Raw genomic sequence first — 21,524 nt, 5'->3', positions numbered from 1 at the left:
ATCTAATATAATAAGAAATGCACAAACAGCAAAAGACAAAATAAATGAGACCTCATAAAAATTAATAACTTCTGTTCATCGAAAGACTAAAAAAAAAAAAAAAATGAAGACAAACTACCAAATGGGAGAGTATCTTCTGAAACCACGTATCTGACAAGAATCTAAGAACCAAGAAATGTATAAAACTTCAACAACTTAACAAAAAGACAAATAACCCAATCATAAAATGAGCAAAACGCTTAAACAGACATTTCATCAAACAGGACATGCAAGTGGCCACCAAACAGATGAAAAGATGCTCTGTGTCTTTAGCCATCAGAGATGCAAATCAAAACCACAATGAGATACCATTTCATTCCCACTAGGAACACTCATCCACTCCTGGTAGGAATGAAAAATTGTATAGTTGTGGAAAAGCTGCTGCATGGCAGTTCCTCAAAAAACTAAAACAGAACTACCATATGACCCAGCAATTCCACCACTACATACCCGAAAGACTCGAAAGCAGAGACTCAAAAAGAGACATGTACACCAATGTTCACTCACAACAGCAAAAGGTGGCAACAATCTAAATGTCCACCAACATATGAATGGATAAACAAAATATGATACATACGAAAAATGAAATACTACTCGGCCAGTAGGAAAAATGAAGTCTTGATACATGCTACCATATGGACGGAGCTTGAAGACTTGGTGCTGAGCAAAATAAGCCAATCACAAAAGGACAAATATTGTATGACCTCACTTATATAAAAAGACAAAAAAAAGCAAACGTACAGAGACCAAAGTTTGTAAGTGGTTACCACGCACAGGAGGGGAGGGAAAAGGGAGGTTAACTGCGATGAAAAAATCACAGCCAGTTATTTTAATTGCTGTCAATAAGTGTACACCCATAAAAAGTTGAATTGGCATAAGTTGTGTGATATATTTACGATGACAAAAAAATTTTAAAAAGCTGCTGAGGCTGCTTATGTACAACCAAACACCTCATGGGATTTGGTTCCTTGGTTTGGAGGTTTAGGGTCACGGCTTCATGGGACTTCCCAGTTAATTGCCCTAATAACATGGTTAGTGCTTCTGTTCCACCTCCTAGTTTGTTGCATAGTGCCTGGGGCCTTAAAAACTTGCAAGTGGCCATCCAAGGCACAACAATTGGACTCTGTGCACCTGATGCACGAAGGAGAATCAGGAATCGGAGGAGGAAGTGGAATGTGTGGCTAACTGCCTCCTTTCCCATGAGACCAGAAGAACTGGACAGTGCCCAGCTACCATAACTGAATATTCTGATCAAATATTCCATAAAAGAATCCTGATCAAAAGGGGAAATGCTAATAGAATTTCAAGTTCTCATTAACTCTAGACTTTCTGCAGCCATAGAAGGTAGATGAACCCCTAAAGCTACTGCCTTGAGATCATCTTTAAATCTTAAACCAAAAGTATCTCCTTAAGTCATCTTAAAACCAAACAAATGTTTAGCTTAATTAGTTAAAAAAAAAAAAAAAAGGTCTGCCTTGAGCATTATGCTCTTTTAGATCTATATTGGTTCAAACTGACAACAGCAACTCGAAAGACTAGACAGGAACCTCAGGGGGCAGTGAGTTTATGTTAATGAGGGAGGAACAACTCAGAAAAGTAGAGTGAGAATGGTTACACAACTCGAAAGAAGGTACTCTTGGAGCTGTGTAACCACTGAGCTGGAATCGACTTGATGGCACACAAGAACAGGCCTTTTATACGTCTTATCAACTAGCAGAGGAAGTCATTAAGAATAAAACCCTACAGACACCCTCATTCTCCATTACTGACCTGAATCTTAATAAAATATGGTCTTTTGAAGTTGACTATAATTTTCAGTAAAGAAGCCACGTGCTCTGGCCTCTTCTCTCCATCCTGGTTCCTTACTTTTAACTTCCTCATGATGTAGATAAACGTTTGCCTACAGAGACCAACGTGGCTGTATTGCTATGATTGAAGACTGAGGTTAAGAGACAACTAACGTTCCCCTCCAGTTACCATCCAAATGAATGGCTACAAAATCAACTCTTCCAAAACCAGGTGTCGCTTTGCACAGACCACCCCCCCTCCATGTTCCCCCTGTGGTTATTATCATCATACACTTAACCCCTGAATATACTTAACATGTTTTCATGATCTCTTATTTTTAGCTGACAGAAGTACTAGGTCCAGACAAACAAAGAAACAGAATTTTTATTAGCATTGTTACAGGCAATGCATTACATATGGACTGATCCTTAAAGTGTACAACCCCAACCAAGCTGTAAGCGGATAAATCAGTAGAGTGAAATCTACATTGTACACAAGTGCAGAGATAGGATCACCCTGAACTTCAAACAGAAGACTGAAAATCACTTTACAAAAAAGTAAATAAAAATAACACCCATTTTATATTTAAAAAAGTACCAGCTCTTACTCGTGAGAGCATGAAAAATACCAAAGGATACGCCCAATTAACTTTGTAATCCTTGAACGTTGGACTGTTCACCCCGAAACAGGCCAAGCTTGTCCTCGTTTTTAAAGCTTTATTTAAGCATTTCTTATTCTCATCTTTTGGAGTCCTTGTTCAAGTTTTTCTTTCTCTACTATTTTAAACTTCTTAAACATGTCAGTCTAACAATTAACTAACCTTCATCAGCTGTAAGTGTTAAGACCAAAGATTTTCCCTTTGTAAGGCTTAAATCTGAATACAATAAAGAATGAGGAAACCAAACACCAGAATCTTAGACAGTTAAATGACAGTGGAGCCAGTATCAATTTGGAAAACCATTCTGACCTTTATCTTAGAGTTCTACTTTGGTAAATATTAATATTTAACCAGTTAGCGAAATATTTAACCAAGTTAGCAAAATTAACACCGTCATTTCAATAGTTACTCTTTTGTGCATAGTAAATGTTGCAAGATGAACTTTACATTTGATAAAGCAGACTTGGAAAACAGTTTGCAAGAAAGTATGCCTCCCTTTCAATACCAATTTAAGCTCAGGGAAAATGAGTACAGGTCTCTTGCAACCGCTGCTGATCTATGGTGGCGGTGGAGGGCAAGTGTGAACGCTAAATCGTCTGATACCCAGCATGGCTTCTCTTCCTGCCAATGAGATAAGCAATCAGGACAACGAGGACAAGTCCTGCAAGAGCACCGCCTACAGCGATGGGAATCAGCATGTTGTTCTCATCCAGCTGACATTCTTCCACTGAAAAGAAAAAACGAAAATGCATCACGTGGCCACGTTTGTTTCCACCAAACGAAAAAACCACATGGGTCAGAGGAGAACTGCCCCATAGGGTTTCCAAAGAGGATGGATTCAAAGTGCTGACCTTTTGGTTAGCAACCAAGCTCTGAACCACTTCACCACCAGGGCTCCTTTCACTGTACAGATCTTACAAACAGGTCTGTCCCTCCTCCTGACCTCTTCCCACTCTTCAGCAGGGCAGAGAAAACTAAACCAAGGCAGGCGTCCAGATTCTAATTAACAATCACCTAGAGAACCCTCCAGAAGAGAATGGGGCTTTCTGCATGGCTATGAAATTATGGAAATGTACTGTCCCACAAGGGAGCCCTGGTAGTGCAGTGGTTAAGTGCTCGGCTGTTAAAGGTTGGCAGTTAGAACCCACCAGCAGCTCCACAGGAGAAAAGACCTGTTGATCTGGTCCTATAAAGATTTCAGCCTAGGAAACCCTGTGAGGAATCTACTCTGTCCTGCACGGTTGCTATGAGTCGAATTGACTCGACAGCACACAACACAGTCCCACAACATTAGAACCCAACAACTGCCACTCAGTTGTCACTGTTAAGTCAGTTGCCTGGGCTGCATACAGGGCCCCTGAGCACATCAGATGGATACGTTTTTATATTCAACTTCCACAGAGGGAAGAGCACAACTATTTAAGATGACATTGCTGTGTTCTTAAACTGTGTCGTGTTCATGTCTGTAAAATAATGCCGTGTCTTTCTAATGCAAGGTGGAGCCTCCACGCCCACTCCTACCGCCAATATAGAAGCTACTGAATACCCAAAACAGAACCACAGAATATCAGGACTGTGGAAGAGTCTCAAATGCTTCAATTCCTACCATCACTGTAAAAATCGCAATCCATGCTACCTACCGGTTCCAAACTTGTCGCCTTCAACCTTGAAAGCCTGGACCCATACTTGGAATATGTTGACTGAAAATGCCTTTGTGACTTGAATGCTTTCCTCAGCGTTACACTTGTAAGAATTCCCAACCGTGGCTTGAAGTGCTCTCAGTGAGTCATTGATGGCTTTAAAAGAGGGGTCTGCAAATACATTTAAGAAGTCTGGTTATTCCAAGAAATCCCGGGTGGGGAGGTGTGTTCTCCTGAGCTGGGGAAGTCTTACCTTTGGCATCAGGAAAAGTTGTATTTAACTGGATTTCTTGTAGGAAAAACCGGCTAGAACTTGCATTCTTAAAGAGAAAAAAAAAAATCCTGAATTCAACTTACCAAATTTAATTTTTTTTTTTTTTTGGTCACACTTAAAAGCCATTCAATAATAAATCTGACCTTCCATATTTCTAGCTTTAGAAAGCCTCTACAAAATATTCTGTCTATAAAGGCATCAGATAAATATGGAGAATACACAAATTCTGTTAAGTTCCTTGCAGAACCTTGTTACCAAATCAAGAGTCTTTGCTACAGTGGGGGTTGAAGGAGCTATATTCTAAAAAATTAAACTCTTTCTGAATGGTACAGGAAAGCATTACAAGGTAAGCTAAAATTACACGAAACCCACGGCATATTAAAAATATTTACAATGAGTGACACTTATATTCTTCATATGTTATTTTGCTAACTTTACAGAACTCTTTCCAGGCAGGGACAAAGAAAAGGTGGCACAGGGCATACTAACACTACTGCTAAGTAAAAGGGGACCAGGACAAGCACCTGCTGACACAGCACAGTCTGAGATAAGGAGGAGAAACCTAAGTAACGGGAGGGTCCTTATCATCACACAGGCTGAGAGCCACGCTGAGCTGTAAACTCTACCTGCTAACGAAGACCCTCTTTCCTCTCTGCACCCCCAACTCAGACTACCCACTAGTTCAAGTGTTAACAGTAGCTGCCTGGCACATCGTGGGCACTCATTAAATGTTGAGTAAATGAATGATGGCACTTTTTAACAAAAACAGCAGCGCGCTGAGGAACCAAAAAGACCTTCAACATAGGAAAGACAGAAAAAAATGGGACAGGCTCCTTTTTCTTCAGGCAGAGCTATGAACTTCAGGGCTCTGCCAGCAAGACGGTCTGTGCTCAGGCTCAGCTCTCGCTGCCACCGCCACGACCAGCACACACTACAGCCTTGGCTTTCTCAAGGAGCAAAACAGTGATCCTGCTAGGCACTAGATATTCAAGAACATGAAAAAAAAATTGTAGAAAGTCAATTACAGTAAGATATGAGTTAAGAAATCAAGGCAAGGGAGAGTGCTGCCATGTTGTGGGATTGTTAACCAATGTCATAAAAATATGTATACTAACTGTTTAATGAGAAGCTAGTTTATTTGCTAAACCTTCATCTAAAGTAGAATAATAAAAAAAAAAAAGTGTAGCTCCAGTTAGCAAATGACAAAGCCTGGTAAATAAAGTCACACACAAAGGTTAAAAAAAAAAAAAAGATTACAGCCAAGAGAATCCTACAGAGCGGCTGTTCTCTGTAACAAATGGCATCACCAGTCAGAACTGACTCAGCAACAAATAACAACAACTATCGCCTGTTCTCTGGGGTGATTTCTTATGTCATTACTGCATTATTACAACCCTTACCTGATACAGTATATTGTATATAAGAGATACTCATTAAATTTTTCCTGAAAATCGGCTGAACACATACATGGGAAGAACGTTGAAACTGATATCTAACAATGGGTTATAACTCCGGTTCTGCCCCTGAAACTATGTCTTTGGGTGAGTGGCAGAGAGACTCTCACGGCAGCCCTCCTGATCCTCGCCTCTTGATGCTCATGTCCTTGTGTGATCTCCTCCCCCTTGAGGGTAGTGAAACCATGACTTGCTTCTAACCGATAGAATTCCATCAAAGATAGCAGAATTGATGAGGTTCTCATCTTGCTGGAGTCTTCTCTCTCTCTCCTGCTGACTTTGAGGAAGTGGTCATGTTGGTGAACTCACAGGCAAGGAACCACAGACAGCCTCTACAGCTGAGGGCAGCCCTCGGCAACAGCCAGCAAGAAACCAAAATTTCCGTTCCAACTACTATGAGGTGACATAGTGGTTAAGAGCTACAGCTGCTAACTAAAAGGTCAGCAGTTCAAATCCACCACGCATGCCTCAAAAACCCCATGGAGCAGTTTTACTCTGTCCTATAGGGTCGCTATGAGTCGAAATCGACTTGATGGCAACAGGTTTTTACTACGAGGAAGAGAGTTCTCCCAGCACCTAAGTAAGCTTAGAAGCAGGTCCTTCCCCATTTAACCCTCCGGTGGGACTACAGCCATGTGTGACACCTTGACTGCAGCCTTGGGAGACCCTAAGCAGAGGGCCTAAGTGAACCATGCCTGAACTCCTGACTCACAGAAACTGTTAAGATAATTAATGTGGCCTATTCTAAAATGCTAAATTTTGGGAATATTGTAACACAGCAAAAGAAAATTAATATTATAACTTACTGAACCTTGGTTTCTTTGGTTGTAAGATGTAAATAAAAATATGTGCCCTACTTTAAAAAAAAAAAAAAAGACATCAAGGCAAGTTTGACACACAAATTCTCGGAGCATTAAAAAGAACAGAAATCCTCACCATTCCAAAAGTGAAAGCAAGCAGAGTTATAACTTCACTTCGGAGTTCCAGAGTCACTAAATGAGAGGTACAACTTCCACTGACTTTGGTACCATTTGGGTTGATGTTGAATATTCTTGTCACAGTCTAAGTAAGAAAAACAAACAAGTTACCACTCCATTTTATGCCCTGGGTCCTCCACACTCTAGAAAATAACAAAAACAGCCTTAAAACAGTAACTTTGAGACCACATTAATTATAACCAAAACCAGAAGGGAAATATTAAAATAACTACAGATTTCTGGTTCCAAAATATTTTTTCCTGCTACTTCTGATTGCTCTTTGAATGATGCACGCCCATATGAGAAGTACAGACCCTCATGTCCTTCTCACCCCTCATCCCTTCAGTCACACATTTTAAAATCCACCGCAAGCAAGCTATTTGTCACCGTTAAAGGAGAGCGTTTATTTCAAAAGAAAAGCAGGAACATAATACCTAAATGTCTGGGTGATAACAGTTTAACCAAATTTAATGTTCCAAAGCAGGGGTCAGGAAATTTTTTTCTAAAAACTGCCAAATACAAGTATCTGAGGCTTGGTGGCCACACGATGTGGTCTCTGTCTCAGCTACTCAAGTCGCTGCTTTAGAGAAAAGCAGCTTCAGAGAGCATGTCAACAAATGCATATGGCTGTGTTCCAAAAATTTATTTACAAAAACAGGCACGCTGGACCTCCTGCCAACATGGCACCATGGACAGAAGCACCACACTGTCCCTCCACAGCAAAGACCCAAAGAACCACGTAAAACACAGACAGACATCATTCCTGGAACCTGAAGTGCCAAATGAAGAGTTAGAGAACTCAGCCAAGCACAGAAAGGAATAAGATGCTGACAGAGGACAGAGACTGAGGAGAGATACGTGCAGAAAGAACCATCAGCTGACACAGCACAGGTCCGCCATCCTGGACTCCCGTTGGAGATCAGCAGACGAGGAGCGTGGAAAAGCAGCTTCGCAGAATTCCCAGCAGGAGACAAGGCACCCGGTAACCAGCGATACGGGATACACGCTTTCCCACCCCCTATTCCCTCCCCGCTGCTCCACCTCCGCACTTCCTGGTTGGCTAGGATGACTTGGCTGATCAGAAGCGCAGCATCCGTGCTGCTTGGATTCGCCCCACCAACGTCGGAGATCACCGGACAGGGAGTAGCAAAAAGCAGCTTCACGACGTTCCCAGAAGGAGACAGAGTACCCGGTAACAAACGATATACACTTTCCCAGGTGCCCCCCTTCTTCTCCCCTCCTTCAGCCTCTTCTGCTTCCCGCTGGTTGCAGTCTCTTGGCTGGGAGGCAACTGCTTTGGCCTCAGGATGCTTGGATTTGCTCTGCCCACACTGGCAGGAGCCGAGCTGATATTGCTTCTTTCCCTCTCTTTTGGTTTCTTCTGTGCCTCCTACTACCTTCCCCTCCTTTCTGTGAAACACCTGGCTCCATGTACCATCTTTGCTTCTTAAAAGGCTGTGAAACCACGATTGACTGGGGAACCACTCCCCTGGCCCACAACACCATGCTAATGGGATCCCTGGGGCTTTTTTTTCCCCCTTGTGTTGCTTTGTTCTGTATTGTTTGTTTTCTGTTCGTACCTCGGGAGCCCCTTCTAGCCAGGCTGAACTGCATGGCTTAGGAACCACTCCCCCAGTCTACGTGGCCGTGTAGGGATCCCCGGGGGCATTTCTTTTTTCTTCTTCCTTTTCTCTTTTTCCCTTTCTGCCTGTCTTCATTTCTCAGTTCTCGTCTCTCTACTTATCTTCTTTTCCTGTCTCCTGAACACCTGGTGCTGTGTGACATCTATACCCCCTCTAGCCAGGCTATACTGCACTGCCTGGGAGCCACTTCCCCAGTCTTAGCAACCCCACCAGTGGGACTCCAGGACTCCTGGGGGCTTTTCTTTTTTTCTTTTCCAAATTTTTATTTAGTTATTTTTTTCTTTTTCCCTTGTTTTTCCTTTTTGCTTCTCTCCATTTCTCGGTTTCTCATCTCTCCACTCCAACAGCAAGCTCTGTTAGTGCTTTTTTTTCCTTTTTCTTTATTTGCTTGTTTGTATTTGGCTCTTGTCTCTCTCTCCTCTTTCCCATACCACTATTAGCTCCACACATCACAACCTCCCCCCCTTTCCTGCCTACCTGCACCATGCACTGAATATCACACCACAGCACAGGCACTGCCTACTGGAACCTTCCCAGCACTGACTCCTGGTCCACCCTGTCAGCCCTAGTATGTGCCACAAACAACCCATCCCACTGCTCCCCTTCAGCTGGACCTGCCCTCCTGGACCACAGCTGAATAACTGGCCCTGCCCACTGGGCAAGGAGGTGAAAAGTATCATGACTACAGACGAGCAAACAACAAAGAATGCACAGCCCACCTGCTCGGACATAACCAAATAAAACAAAAAAGCAGGACGAAACAAAAAAAATGTACAATCAAGAAACGAAAACAGATAACTACTAAATTTCCAGAACAGAGCAGACAGTATCAAAACATATTTAAAAAAACAGGACAGGATGGCTCCAGTAGGCATCCAAAATAAAACACCAGATGACTCTCCAGTAGAAGAAAAGGCACTAGAACTAACTAGAACTACCTGACAGGCAATTCAAATCTCTAATACTCAGAGCAATCCAAGAGTTGAAGCAAAAAGCAGACAAAAATGAGGGAAAAAATGGAACAACTGAGGAAAGTAATACAGGAACAAAATGCCAAAATAAATTCACAACTAGAAATCATACAAAAACAACAATTAGAAATCCAAAAGCTAAAGAACAAGATTTCAGACACGGGCAGTGTCACAGAAGGGCTGAGGAACAGGTCTGAAACGATGGAAGACAGAATCAGCGAAACTGAAGACAAACACTTGGATACAACTCTGAGAATGAATCAGAAAAAAATATATATAAATGAAGAAACCCTGAGAATTATGTGAGATACAATCAAAAGCAAAAATCTGTGAGTGATCACAGTTCCAGAACAGGGAGAGAAAACGGAAAACACAGAGGGGATCACTGAAGATTTGCTGACAGAAAACTTCCCTAATATCATGAATGATGAAAAGCTAACCATCCGAGAATCTCAACGAACCCCATATGGGATAGACCCCCCCAAAAAAAACACCAAGGCATATCATAATCACACTCGCTAAAACCAAAGACAAAGAAAAAATCCTGCAAGCAGCTCGAGAAAAACAAAAAGTCACAATCAGACTAAGCTCTCATTATTTGGCAGAAACCATTGGGATGACATATATAAAACCTTGAAAGAAAAAACCTGCCAACCAAAAACAATATATCCTGCAAAACTTTCATTCAAATATGATGGTGAAATTAGGACATTTCCAGATAAACAGAAATTAAGGAAATATGTAAAAACCAAACCAAACTTACAGGAATTATTAAAGGGAGTCCTTTGGTCTAAGAACACACAACATCAGACCACTGCCTGAATCCAGGACGCAAGATTATACCAGCCAGAGACCAACCCAGGAAATGAACTCTCAAGGACTATCTAAAACCAAAACAATTTCAACAGGGAACCAGAGAGGTTAATCTATAAATGACAACAACATCAGAACAATCAAAGAGGGAATAAATGGTATAGGTATAGAACTTTCTAATGGAGAGGAAGGCAAGGCAATACCAAGTAATAATAGGAACGTACTACCTAGGAAGACAACGGTAAATGTCAATGTAACCACAAAGAACGTTAACAAACGTACTCATCAAAATAAACAAGAAAAACATAGTCTTAATAAACACAAAATCTACCAAAAAAAGGAATCTACAAAAAGGAACTCAGCACAGGAAAGTAAGAGGAACAAAGAAAAAGTTAGCACCACAAAAAAAAGCACTACAAAATGACAGCAATAAACTCAACACTAAAGAACAACAATGGACCCGTGGAGCATCTCATAACACGGCTGCATCTGGAGGACACTATGCTGAGTGAAATAAGTCAACCACAAAAGGACAAACATTGCATGAGACCATTACTGTAAAAACTGATGAAAAGTAAAGAAACAATATTTGATGGTTATGAGAGAGGCGAGGGGTGAGGAAGGGAAAACACTTAATAGACAAAAAATAAGCAGTAACTCTGGTGAAAAGTAAGAGTACACAATACTGGGAAAGCCAGCACGACCTGTACAAGGCAAGGCCACGGTAGCTCCATAGACACATCCAGGCTCCCTGAGGGCTGTGGGGACCATGGTCTCAGGGAACATCTAGCTCAACTGGCATAACAGAGTTTATAAAGAAAATATTCTACATTCCTCTTTAGTGAGTAGTGTCTGGGGTCTTAAAAGCCTATGAGCTGCCATCTAGGATACTCCACTGGTCTCACCCCTTTGGGAACAAGGAAGAATGAAGACAACTAAAGACACAAGGGAAAGATTAGTCCAAAGGACTAATGGACCCCATCTACCAAGGCCTCCACCAGACTGAGACCAGTGAAACTAGATGGTACCCGACTACCACCACTGACTGCTCTGACAGGGATCATAATAGAAGGTCCCAAACAGAACTGGAGAAAAATGTAGAACAAAATTCTAACTCAAAAAGAAAGACCAGACTTGCTGGCCTGACGGACTGGAGAAACCCTGAGAGTATGGCCCCGGGACACCCTTTCAGCTCAGTAATGAGGCCGCTCCTGAGGTTCGTCCTTCAGCCAAAGATTGAACAAGCCCATGGAACAAAACAGGACTAAAAGGGCACACCAACCCTGGGGCAGGGACTAGAAGGCAGGAGGTAACAGAAAAGCTGGTAATAGGGAACGCAGGGTTGAGAAGGGAGAGTGTTGACATGTTGTGGGGTTGTTAACCAATGTCATACAACAATGTGTGTACTAACTGTTGGATGAGAAACTAGTTTGTCCTGTAAACATTCATCTAAAGTTCAATTTAAAAAAAAAAAAACACATATATATTAAAAAAAACAGGCACACTGGTTCTTTTTCTGTATGATTCATATTCTAAAAGGCTGTACACTATGAAGTTGAATTCTCCTGACAGTGAGTTGTAGTAACATGCCGCTCTCTAACACAGAAAAAGAAAGATGCCCCCAAATGATTTACATACCGTGTTATCCTTTTTCTCGTAGGTGACGTTCAGCTGTATCCCCATGTTGGCAAGCAGACAAGTTCCATTACTGCCACTCACATTGTACTGAGACACAAATGGATTTTCTGGCACTGGAGAAGGCGAAGGAGGTGTAGGCTTTGGACTTGGAGGTGCTGTTGTCGGGGAAGTTTCATCTTGCTTACAGTGTGTCTCTGGAGGAATATTGAAAATGAATCATTCTGTTCACAGGAAGGAAATTTAAAACCTAGATTTCTTATTGATATCAATACTTATAATAAAATCTAGACTCTGAGCTTAAAAATATAAATCACTGTTTGAACTCACTGTAGACACTAGCATACTTTCTGAAACAGTCCTACAGAAAATGACACGAGCAACTGTTTTCTCAATTTTCCCAAGGATGGTACATCACTAATACCATTCTAACCTGTTCATTCTGGTTTGAACCCCTGCTAAGAATTTGCATTTCCACCCCAGATATACTGAATCAGAACCTACATTTTAACAAGATCACCTGGACCGAACTGGCCAGAAGCCCTGCTAACACTCTTTTCAATGTATAGGACAGAAGTTAAATCATTACATACAACAGATGTGTTGGAGTGTGACTGTCCCAGAGAGCCAGGTGGGAAGGACTGCAGAGCAGCAAGTGAGAATTTTTCAAGCATGGTCAATTCACTGGTCTCCATACAACTACTATTAATTAGATGCTCTTCCTTGTCCTACTCTCTGTGCAACAGCTCAAGCCCACAGCCTCACCCTCTTTTGTACGACAAACCTTTATATCTTGGAGGTCAAGAATACCTTTAACTTTCTCATGCAGGAACTAGTTATCTGGGTAACCGCTTTTTGGATGGTCAGCAACGCACCCTTTGGAATGGTGATAAATTCGACTACTATTATCAGCTCCTACTGTGTGCCATGCACTGCACTAGAAATGACTATATAGAGAATAGCAACAAAGGGCCCTTGGGCTCTTGGGTCTTAGTCTCGTAAGAGAAACAGACATTAAACACACAATTACAAATCAGTCTGTTTGAAAGAAAAGGGTCCTCTGAGGGAGAAAAGCTGAGGGCGTCCTAAGGTAGGATGAAGGAGTTAGGGGGTCTGTCTCAAGACATGACATTTGAGCTGAAATTAAAAGATGAATAGGGGCTAGCCAGTAGACTGGGGTTTTTACTTGGGGCGGGCATGGGAAACCCTGGTGACTTAGTGGTTAAGAGCTATGGCTGCTAATCAAAAATGTCAGCCGTTCAAATCTACCAGCCACTCCTTGGAAACCCTATGGGGCAGTTCTACTCTGTCCTTTAGGGTCACTACGAGTCAGGATCAACTCGACGCCAACAGGTTGGGTTTTTTTTGGTGGTGAGGGAGCCAGCAAGCATTCTAGTTTAGGAGAAGGCACAAGACATATGTGTGTTAAGTATCTGAAGACCCTGAAATAGGACCTTAGGGAGGCTGGAGTGCAGTGAGGCCAGAGCAGAGTGATGGCGGCGGGGGTTCCTGGTGTGGTTACAGAGGCTACACCACGCCCTCTGGGACAAACGAAGGCGTATGAATTTGATTCTGTCCTCAGGATCTGACTGGTCCACCAAGACTGCTTGCAACAAAGATTTATATTCAAAATTATGACACACTGATCCGAAAGTACAAAGATAACACTTTCTACAGGAGCAGACAGATGCCTTTTATAAGAGATTGCAATTAAGGTTCTAAAAAAACAAGATACGTGGCACCATTAACCTCAAAATTAGGTTCTTTCTTTTACCACTTTGTTTCTGTGAACATTCAAGAGGCTGAGGATTAATTTATTCAGTTCCTGTCCTTTCAACATTTCCCTAGGCTGAGCGATGGGAAGCCGGTCCAAAATACCCTATTTGCTATGTGTAAATTTTACTGATTACATTTTTATTTCTTGCTCAAAGCTAAAGACAAAGTTTTAAGACTTTTCCGTTGCCAATTGCTGCTCTCACGTTTTATCTACTTGGGAAAGGGAAGAGACAGGAGACTTTGATCTACTACTGTAACATACATGCTATTTAATGCACTATCTGAATGAAAAGCTCAACTCACTTAGGATGCTTGTAAACAATTTAATCTTAGAAAAGTAAAATTCCTTTCTAGACATAAAATAATATATAAAGGTAGCCGAAAAAAGAACAAAGCTTATAGAGGAAATGTATCAACCTCTGTGAACCAAATCTGACCTCAGTTTAATGGTACAGCAAAGACTGCTAGGTGAAGTCCTAACCTATGACGTACTGACACGTAGTGTTTGCTTCTTACCCTTGGGCTAGGTTGTGACGTAAGGTTACAGTCATACTGAAGTTAAATGTGGAAAAGCAAATCAAAATTAAAAAGGCCAGAGTCCAAATCCTGCTCTAAATGGCCATATAGTATCTATTTAGGAAATAGAATCTGCACTCACTTGGCAATTATTTTTTAATGTGTAACCCAGCCAAGGTTCACGTTCGGATCTTGTTTTAGCAAAGCAGTTTACAAGACATCAAGTTGGAAACACATGTAACATACCCTCAGGTCTAACTACTAGTCAGAAAAAATCTGACTGTATGGATAAAATGTCCTCTTCCTTCTATCTAAATATAAACGGAAAAATCCCCACTCTTTAACCAATACATTTCTTCTTTCCTTCCTTAAATACTGAAGTACCTACTACAAACACCAAAGCATTCCTGCAGAAGGTTCACAAGGCAGGAGATAATCAGATAAAGTGCACCAAAGTGTACGTGCAACTACAAGGGAAAGTGTTGTCACAGAGGCCTCTGGGAAGACAGTGGGGCTGGGGCTGCTACCCAGTTACTCTCAGCCTTCTCTGACAAGAAGACAATAGAGAAAAGGACGCAGGGCTGCTTATCCTAAAGACTGCATCCTTCCTGGTAGTCTTCTATGCTTTTCAAAAGCTCATATGCCCAGAAAGCCTAAAATTACCTTCTGGCAGGAGAATATACTCAAATAAACCTCTATGTTGCAATTAAGAAGAGACTCAAATAAAAAGTGCCAATTCCTTCAATTTATGCTAGACTATGAGTGAGAATCTGGTTCCTAAGGAATTAAAAAAAAAAAAAAATCCACAAAATTGGGCAGCATGTACAATTTAGGGTAAACTATATTTTGAAGTAGTTTGTTTCTAACTTCAAATGGTCAATGAGGAGCCCTTGCGCTCAGTCACTAAGTGCCTGTATATCAAACATTAAAGATAAGAAGGTGAAGAGATGATAATCCTCTGCTTTAAAACAAGACACTGCTGTAACACTTCCTGTGGAAAGTAAAACCCTGGCCTCCTAAGTGGGAAGTACCCGCGAGGTACACCTTGTTATAGCACTTCTCAGCGCTCCATGAAAATCCCCTGGTGAGCTGTTAGAACCCAGATGCCTGGGCTGGGCCTGACCCCAAACCTACCACAGCAGAGGCAGCATGGAGATGGAATCTGAATTCGGATGTACACTGGGAATTTGAGACCCGCTCCTCTAGTTTATCCTCCAGGCTCCAGGCAGAATGGTACTTACATCATTTCAGTATGATAATCATCTACTCTACTTTTAAAGACCTTTGGAAAAGAAGATGCCTTTTTTTTTTTTAAGAACTTATCTTCAACTAACAAAACTGACAAAAAAGTCAGTTCAATTTATTATGCTTGGTTTGTGCTTTATTTCCATTTAGAATAAAATCTGTTAAGTCCCCAAGTAATCTTGGACATGACAACGTATCAGAAGGCGAAAACAAGGGCTTTCTCATCAAGGCCACTATTACACTAATAATAAGTAAGAGTCACAGAGCCTACTTTAGGATCCTCAACCTGTAATTTATCAAATAAAAACCTGACATGGGCATGAGCAAAAGGGGTCACAGTATGACCAAAAAAGTACTGCTTTACGTACAAATATACTCATTCAACTATTATTTATTAGTAATCCACAATGTATTACATACAAATATATTCATTCAACTATTATTAGTAATCCATAATGTATAGAACAGAAATAGGGAGATATAAGAACATATTTAATATATTTGATATGAGATCTTTTCCCTCAAGAAGTTTTCAATTTAGTTAAGAGAGACAAGAAAAAAATAAGTCAAGAGTGTCTAGGAACCAAAAGAATAAAACTGGCACAACAAAGAGATTAAAAAATAGCTCAATTTGAATATTTTACTATAAATCAAATACTTTAAAACAATATATAATGTCATGGTAGTACATATGTTATTTTAAATTTCCTTCTATCTTCAGGGAAAATATTGATCTCTTTAATTGCAAAGTAACATTAATACCAACCACTGCCAAAAAAACAAAGAGCCAAACAAGGCACCAAGAATAGACAAAAAGTGGTATAATAAAATGCTGGCTAGCTAAAATCAGCAAGGATGTAAGATTCTTCCTGACAAGTCAAGTTTATTGGCTAGCTGAGCCTTTCTGAATGAATCTTAAACAGAAAGTTTAAACTTTAAAAAACGATTCATTATATCAACTATTATATTGTGTTGGCACAGAGTAAGCCCCCTGAGCTTACTGAGATTTCTTACTGTACTGTAGATCTGGAGGCCTTTTTCAACGTATTTTCTTTTCCCCTTCATTCTGAGTACGCCTACCTGCAGCTGACCCTCTGAAACTCTTCTAGCTTGCTCAAAGTGAAGAGGACTAGAAGCACTTACTAATGAAGATCAAAGACTACAGCCTTCAGTATGGCTTACACTTAAGCATAAAGAAAACAAAAATCTGCACAACTGAACCAATAAGCAACATCAGGATAAATGCAGAAAGGTTGAAGCTGTCAAGGATTTCATTTTACTTGGATCCACAATCGATCCCCATGGAAGCAGCAGTCAAGAAATCAAAGGATGCATTGCATTTGGACAAATCTGCTGCAAAAGTCCTCTTTAAAATGTTAAAAAGCAAAGATGTCACCTGGAGGACTAAGTACACCTGGCCCAAGCATGGACAGAGAATAAGGAAGACCAAAGAACTGATGCATTTGAATTACAGTGATGGCAAAGAATACTGAATACACTACGGACGGCCAGAAGAACAAACAAATCTGTCTTCAAAGAAGTACAACCAGAATGCTCCCTGGAAGCAAAGATGGCGAGACTGCGTCTCACATACTCTGGACATGTTATTAGGAGGGATCAGTCCCTGGAGAAGGACATCATGCTTGGTAAAGCAGAGGGTCGGGAAAAAGAGGAAGACCCTCAGCGAGATGGACTGACACGGTGGCTATACAACGGCTAAAACGTATCAACGTCTATGAGGACAACGCAGGACCAGGAAGCGTTTCATTCTGTTGTACACAGAACACACTGCATTTGGACAAATCTGCTGCGAGAGACCTCTTTAAAATGTTAAAAAGCAAAGATGTCACCTTTAGGACTTAGGTGTGCCTGGCCCAATCCCCTCGTATGTATGTGAAAGCTGGACAATGAGTCACAACCGAATCCACAGCACCTAATGACAACAACGTGGATCGCACAGGACAGAAAAGACCTGCTGCAGAGGATTCCCAAGAAGCAGCTGGTGGATGTTGAGGGAGGCAAAAGCACACGGCAAACTAAAGGTCTGCCGGCAAATTAAAGGTCTGCCTGCCGAACAGCTCTCAAGGTGAGGAAAGGCTGTGCTGTCTTTAATGTAAACTGTTACCAGCAGGGGAGAAGTTGGCTCTCTAAAGGGAGTACCACACTCACCCTAAGGCAATCGCACTCCCACCTTGCAGCGATGACAGTGTGTGAGGGCTGGCAGGATTTAGGGAAGAGAATTTTCTTAAAAAACCATAAAAACATTTAATGTGTTATTTACTACTTACTCTGGACACGGCACTGAGATAAACACTACACGAATTACACGAATTTCCTTTTTAATCTTAACAACCTTCCAAGAGGTTATTTTTCTCATTTCACCCGTGAAGAAAATGGGTTTCAAGTGGCTAACTGACTTGCCCGAGATCACAGAGCTAGTAAGTTGCTTGGACCCCTGTCTGACTCCAGTCCCTGCTCTTAACCACTAAACAAACCTTGGATAAAATCTGCATCAACAGCTGAATGAGTAGACAGACCCTGTGTGGATCACAAGCTAATCAGAAAGAACCACCTGGTCCTTGCTCCCACCTGTCCCTAAAGCTGCCTGAGCTGGGACAGAGATAAGACTGCTTCTTTGTGTAAAGGCACCTAGCTTCAACTGAAAGAGATCCTGTGACCCTGATCTCATAAGCCCTGTAACAAGGGAAGGTAACAGAGAAGGTTTCAATTGCTTTGCCCTTTTACCCTTTTTTCATCAAGATATATTCACCCTCATCCTTAGAGATCACCATCTCTAAAAAGAGAAAAAAAGGGTTGGTGACTGTTCTTCAAAGATACAAGCTAGCAACTTAGTCCCTGGTTATATGAGCACTTATTCAGCATGTATTTCATTCAGGCATTAGGATATAAAGAAGTAATCTTTATTTACTGCAGTCCTTACCTCCCTTGCTGAAGTTATTATTTGAAAGGTATGCCTGGATGGTTGCATCACGGAGTGTGATAGTTACGTTATTCACGTGTATCTGGCTGCTGCTCACACACCTGTATTTTTTATCTATGTCTGCCTTGATGTCAGTTGTGGATTCCACAGTCTTGATTCCTTATTAAAAAAAAAAAAAAAAAAAAAAAGAAACAAAACGTAATTTTAAACTACTTGCAGTACTTAGTTAAAAGCAATTTCAAGACAAGCCTCACCAATCCAATTTTCCATCATCTCACATTCGTCAATTTTAGTTAACTTGGTTCTTACCCTTGGAGCTTGCATTGGGGAAAGTATCCGTGTCAGACAAATTATAAACAAAACTTAGCGTCCGGACACCGTAACGCGTTGTATTCCTTGTGAAATTTAGTGTTAATGTGTGTCCTCTTCCAAAAGTAATCATTAGACTGGGGTCAGAAGTATTCTCTTTACCACATGAGCTGGTATTTAGTACTTTCGCATTAGACGGCAGGTCAAAGGTCACATTCTAGAACAAACACAATTACAAAAAAACTCAGAACATAATTACTAAAGGAATTCAGAAACATCAAAAGAATCTAACATAAACTTAGACCTTAGTTCCATCCCAAGTATTGCTGTTATTTTATAATATGGGCATAATTAATATCACTGAATTGTACATATGCAGATCACTGAAATGACAAATATTTTGTTAGCACGAAAAGTTTCTTTAAAAAAAAAAAGGTCAAAAACTACTGGAACTAATACAAAGATTCAGCAAAGGAGCAAGCTACAAGATAAACATACAACAATCAGTTGGATTCCTATACACCAATAAAGAGAATGATAAAAAGGAGATCAGGAAAGCAATATAATTTCTAATAGCCCCTAAAAAATACTTAGGAATAAATCTAACCAGGGATGTAAAAGACCTATACAAAGAAAACTACAAAACACTTCTGCAAGAAACCAAAAGAGACCTACGTAAGTGGAAAAACATACCATGCTCATGGATAGGAAGACTCAAGATCGTGAAAACGACAGTTCTACAAATACAATGCCATCCCGATTCAAATACCAACAGCACTCTTTAAAGAGATGGAAAAATTAATCGTTAACTTTATATGAAAAGGGAAAAGGCCTCGAATAAGTAAAGCACTATTGAAGAGAAAGAATAAAGTAGGAGGACTTGCACTACCTGACCTCAGAACCTATTATACAGCTACAGTAGTCAAAATAGCTTGGTACTGGTAAAACGACAGACAAATTGAACAATGCAACAGAACTGAGAACCCATCCACCTATGGGTTCTTTGACAACAACCCAAAACCCACCAAATGGGGAAAAGACAGTCTTTTTAAGAAATGGTTCTGGTAAAACTGGATGTCCATCTGCAAAAAAAAAAATGAAACAGGACCCATACCTCACACCATACACTAAAACTAATTCAAAATGGATCAAGGACCTAAATATAAAACCAAAAACTATGAAAATCATAGAAGAAAAAATACGTTCAGTCTAGAGGCCCTAACACACAGCATTAACAGGATACAAACCATAACTAATGATACACAAACACCAGAAGATAAGCTAGGTAACTGGGATCTTCTAAAAATTAAACACTTAAAATGCTCATCAAGACTTCACCAGGAGAGTAAAAAGAGAACCTAAAGACTGGGAAAAATTTTTTGGCTATGACAAACCCAACAAAGGCCTAATCTCTAAAAACTATAGGAAAATTCAACGCCTCTACAACAAAGAGACAAATAATCCAATTAAAAATTGGGCAAAGGATATGAACAAACACTTTGTCAAAGAAGACATTCAAGCACTTAACAGACACAGGAGGAATCACTCACAATCACTAACCATCAGAGAAACGAAAATCAAAACCACAATGAGATACCATCTCGCCCTGAAATTACTGGCATGAATCAAAAAAACAGAAAATAACGAATGTTGGAGAGGCTGCAGAGAGACTACAACTCTTATGCGCTGCCGGTGGGAATGTAAAATAATACAACCATTTTGGAAAACGGTATGGTGCTTCCTTAGAAAGCTAGAAATAGAAATACCATACGATTCAGCAACCCCACTCCTAGGAATACATCCTAGAGAAATAAGAGCCGTCACACGAAGAGACATATGTACACCCGTGTTCACTGCAGCATCACTCACAACAGCAAAAGGACGGAAACAACCTAGGTGTCAACCATCACTCACAACAGCAAAAGGACGGAAACAACCAACAGATAAACTATGGTACGTACACACAATGGATGATCATGCAACAATAAACAATGATGAATCCGTGAAGCACCTCACAACATGGATGATTCTAGAGGGCGTTTTGGTAAGTGAAATAAGTCAATCACAAAAGGACATGTATTGTATAAAATCACTACAATAAAAACTCATGAAAAAGTTTACACACAAAAAGAAACAATCTTTGATGGTTACTAAGGGAAGGGAGGGGTGAAGGGAAAAACACTAAATAGACAGTAGACAAGCGGTAACTTTGGTAAAGGGTAAGACAGTATACAATACTGGGGAAGCCAGCACAACTTGACCAAGGCAAGGTCATGGAAGCTCCATAGACACATCCAAACTCCCTGAGGGACCTAATTACTAGGCTGAGGGCTGTGGGGACCATGGTCTCAGGGAACATCTAGCTTAACGGACATAACATAGTTTATAAAGAAAATGTTCTACATTCTACTTCAGTGAGCAGCATCTGGGGTCTTAAAAGCTCGTGAGCAGCCATCTAAGATACTGGTCTCACCCCATCTAGAGCAAGGAAGAATAAAGAAAACCAAAGACACAAGGGAAAGATTATTCCAAAGGACTGATGGACCACAACTACCACAGCCTCCACCAGACTGAATCCAACACAACTAGATGGTGCCCAGCTACCACCACCAACCGCTGTGACAGATATCACAATAGAGGGTCCCAGACAGAGCTGGAGAAAAATGTAGAATAAAACTCTGATCAAAAAAAAGACCAGACTTATTGTTCTGACAGAGACTGGAGAAACCCAGAGAGTATGGCCCCCAGACACCCTTTTAGCCCAGTAATGAAGTCACTCCTGAGTTTCACTCTTCAGCCAAAGATTAGACAGGCCCATAAAACAAAATGAGACTAAATGGTCACA

General features: G+C 40.8%; 1 protein-coding gene across 1 annotated transcript in view; it reads right to left on the bottom strand.

Annotated features, from left to right (window-relative positions):
- Positions 1-2,185: 2,185 nt before the first annotated feature.
- The window catches only part of LAMP1 (lysosomal associated membrane protein 1), a 28,603-nt gene continuing 9,264 nt past the window's right edge, over positions 2,186-21,524 (bottom strand). Inside the window, exons 3-9 of the mRNA XM_049867424.1 lie at positions 18,680-18,896; positions 18,371-18,529; positions 11,896-12,089; positions 6,790-6,915; positions 4,379-4,445; positions 4,126-4,296; positions 2,186-3,212 (exon numbers count right to left, since the gene is read on the bottom strand). Coding sequence (XP_049723381.1) covers positions 3,073-3,212; positions 4,126-4,296; positions 4,379-4,445; positions 6,790-6,915; positions 11,896-12,089; positions 18,371-18,529; positions 18,680-18,896 — 1,074 coding nt within the window. The 3' untranslated portion in view covers positions 2,186-3,072. The remainder of the gene's footprint in view (positions 3,213-4,125; positions 4,297-4,378; positions 4,446-6,789; positions 6,916-11,895; positions 12,090-18,370; positions 18,530-18,679; positions 18,897-21,524) is intronic.

The sequence above is a fragment of the Elephas maximus genome, chromosome 23, assembly GCF_024166365.1.
Source record: "Elephas maximus indicus isolate mEleMax1 chromosome 23, mEleMax1 primary haplotype, whole genome shotgun sequence".
Lineage (NCBI taxonomy): Eukaryota > Metazoa > Chordata > Mammalia > Proboscidea > Elephantidae > Elephas > Elephas maximus.
This window is presented reverse-complemented; position numbering and strand designations above follow the sequence as displayed.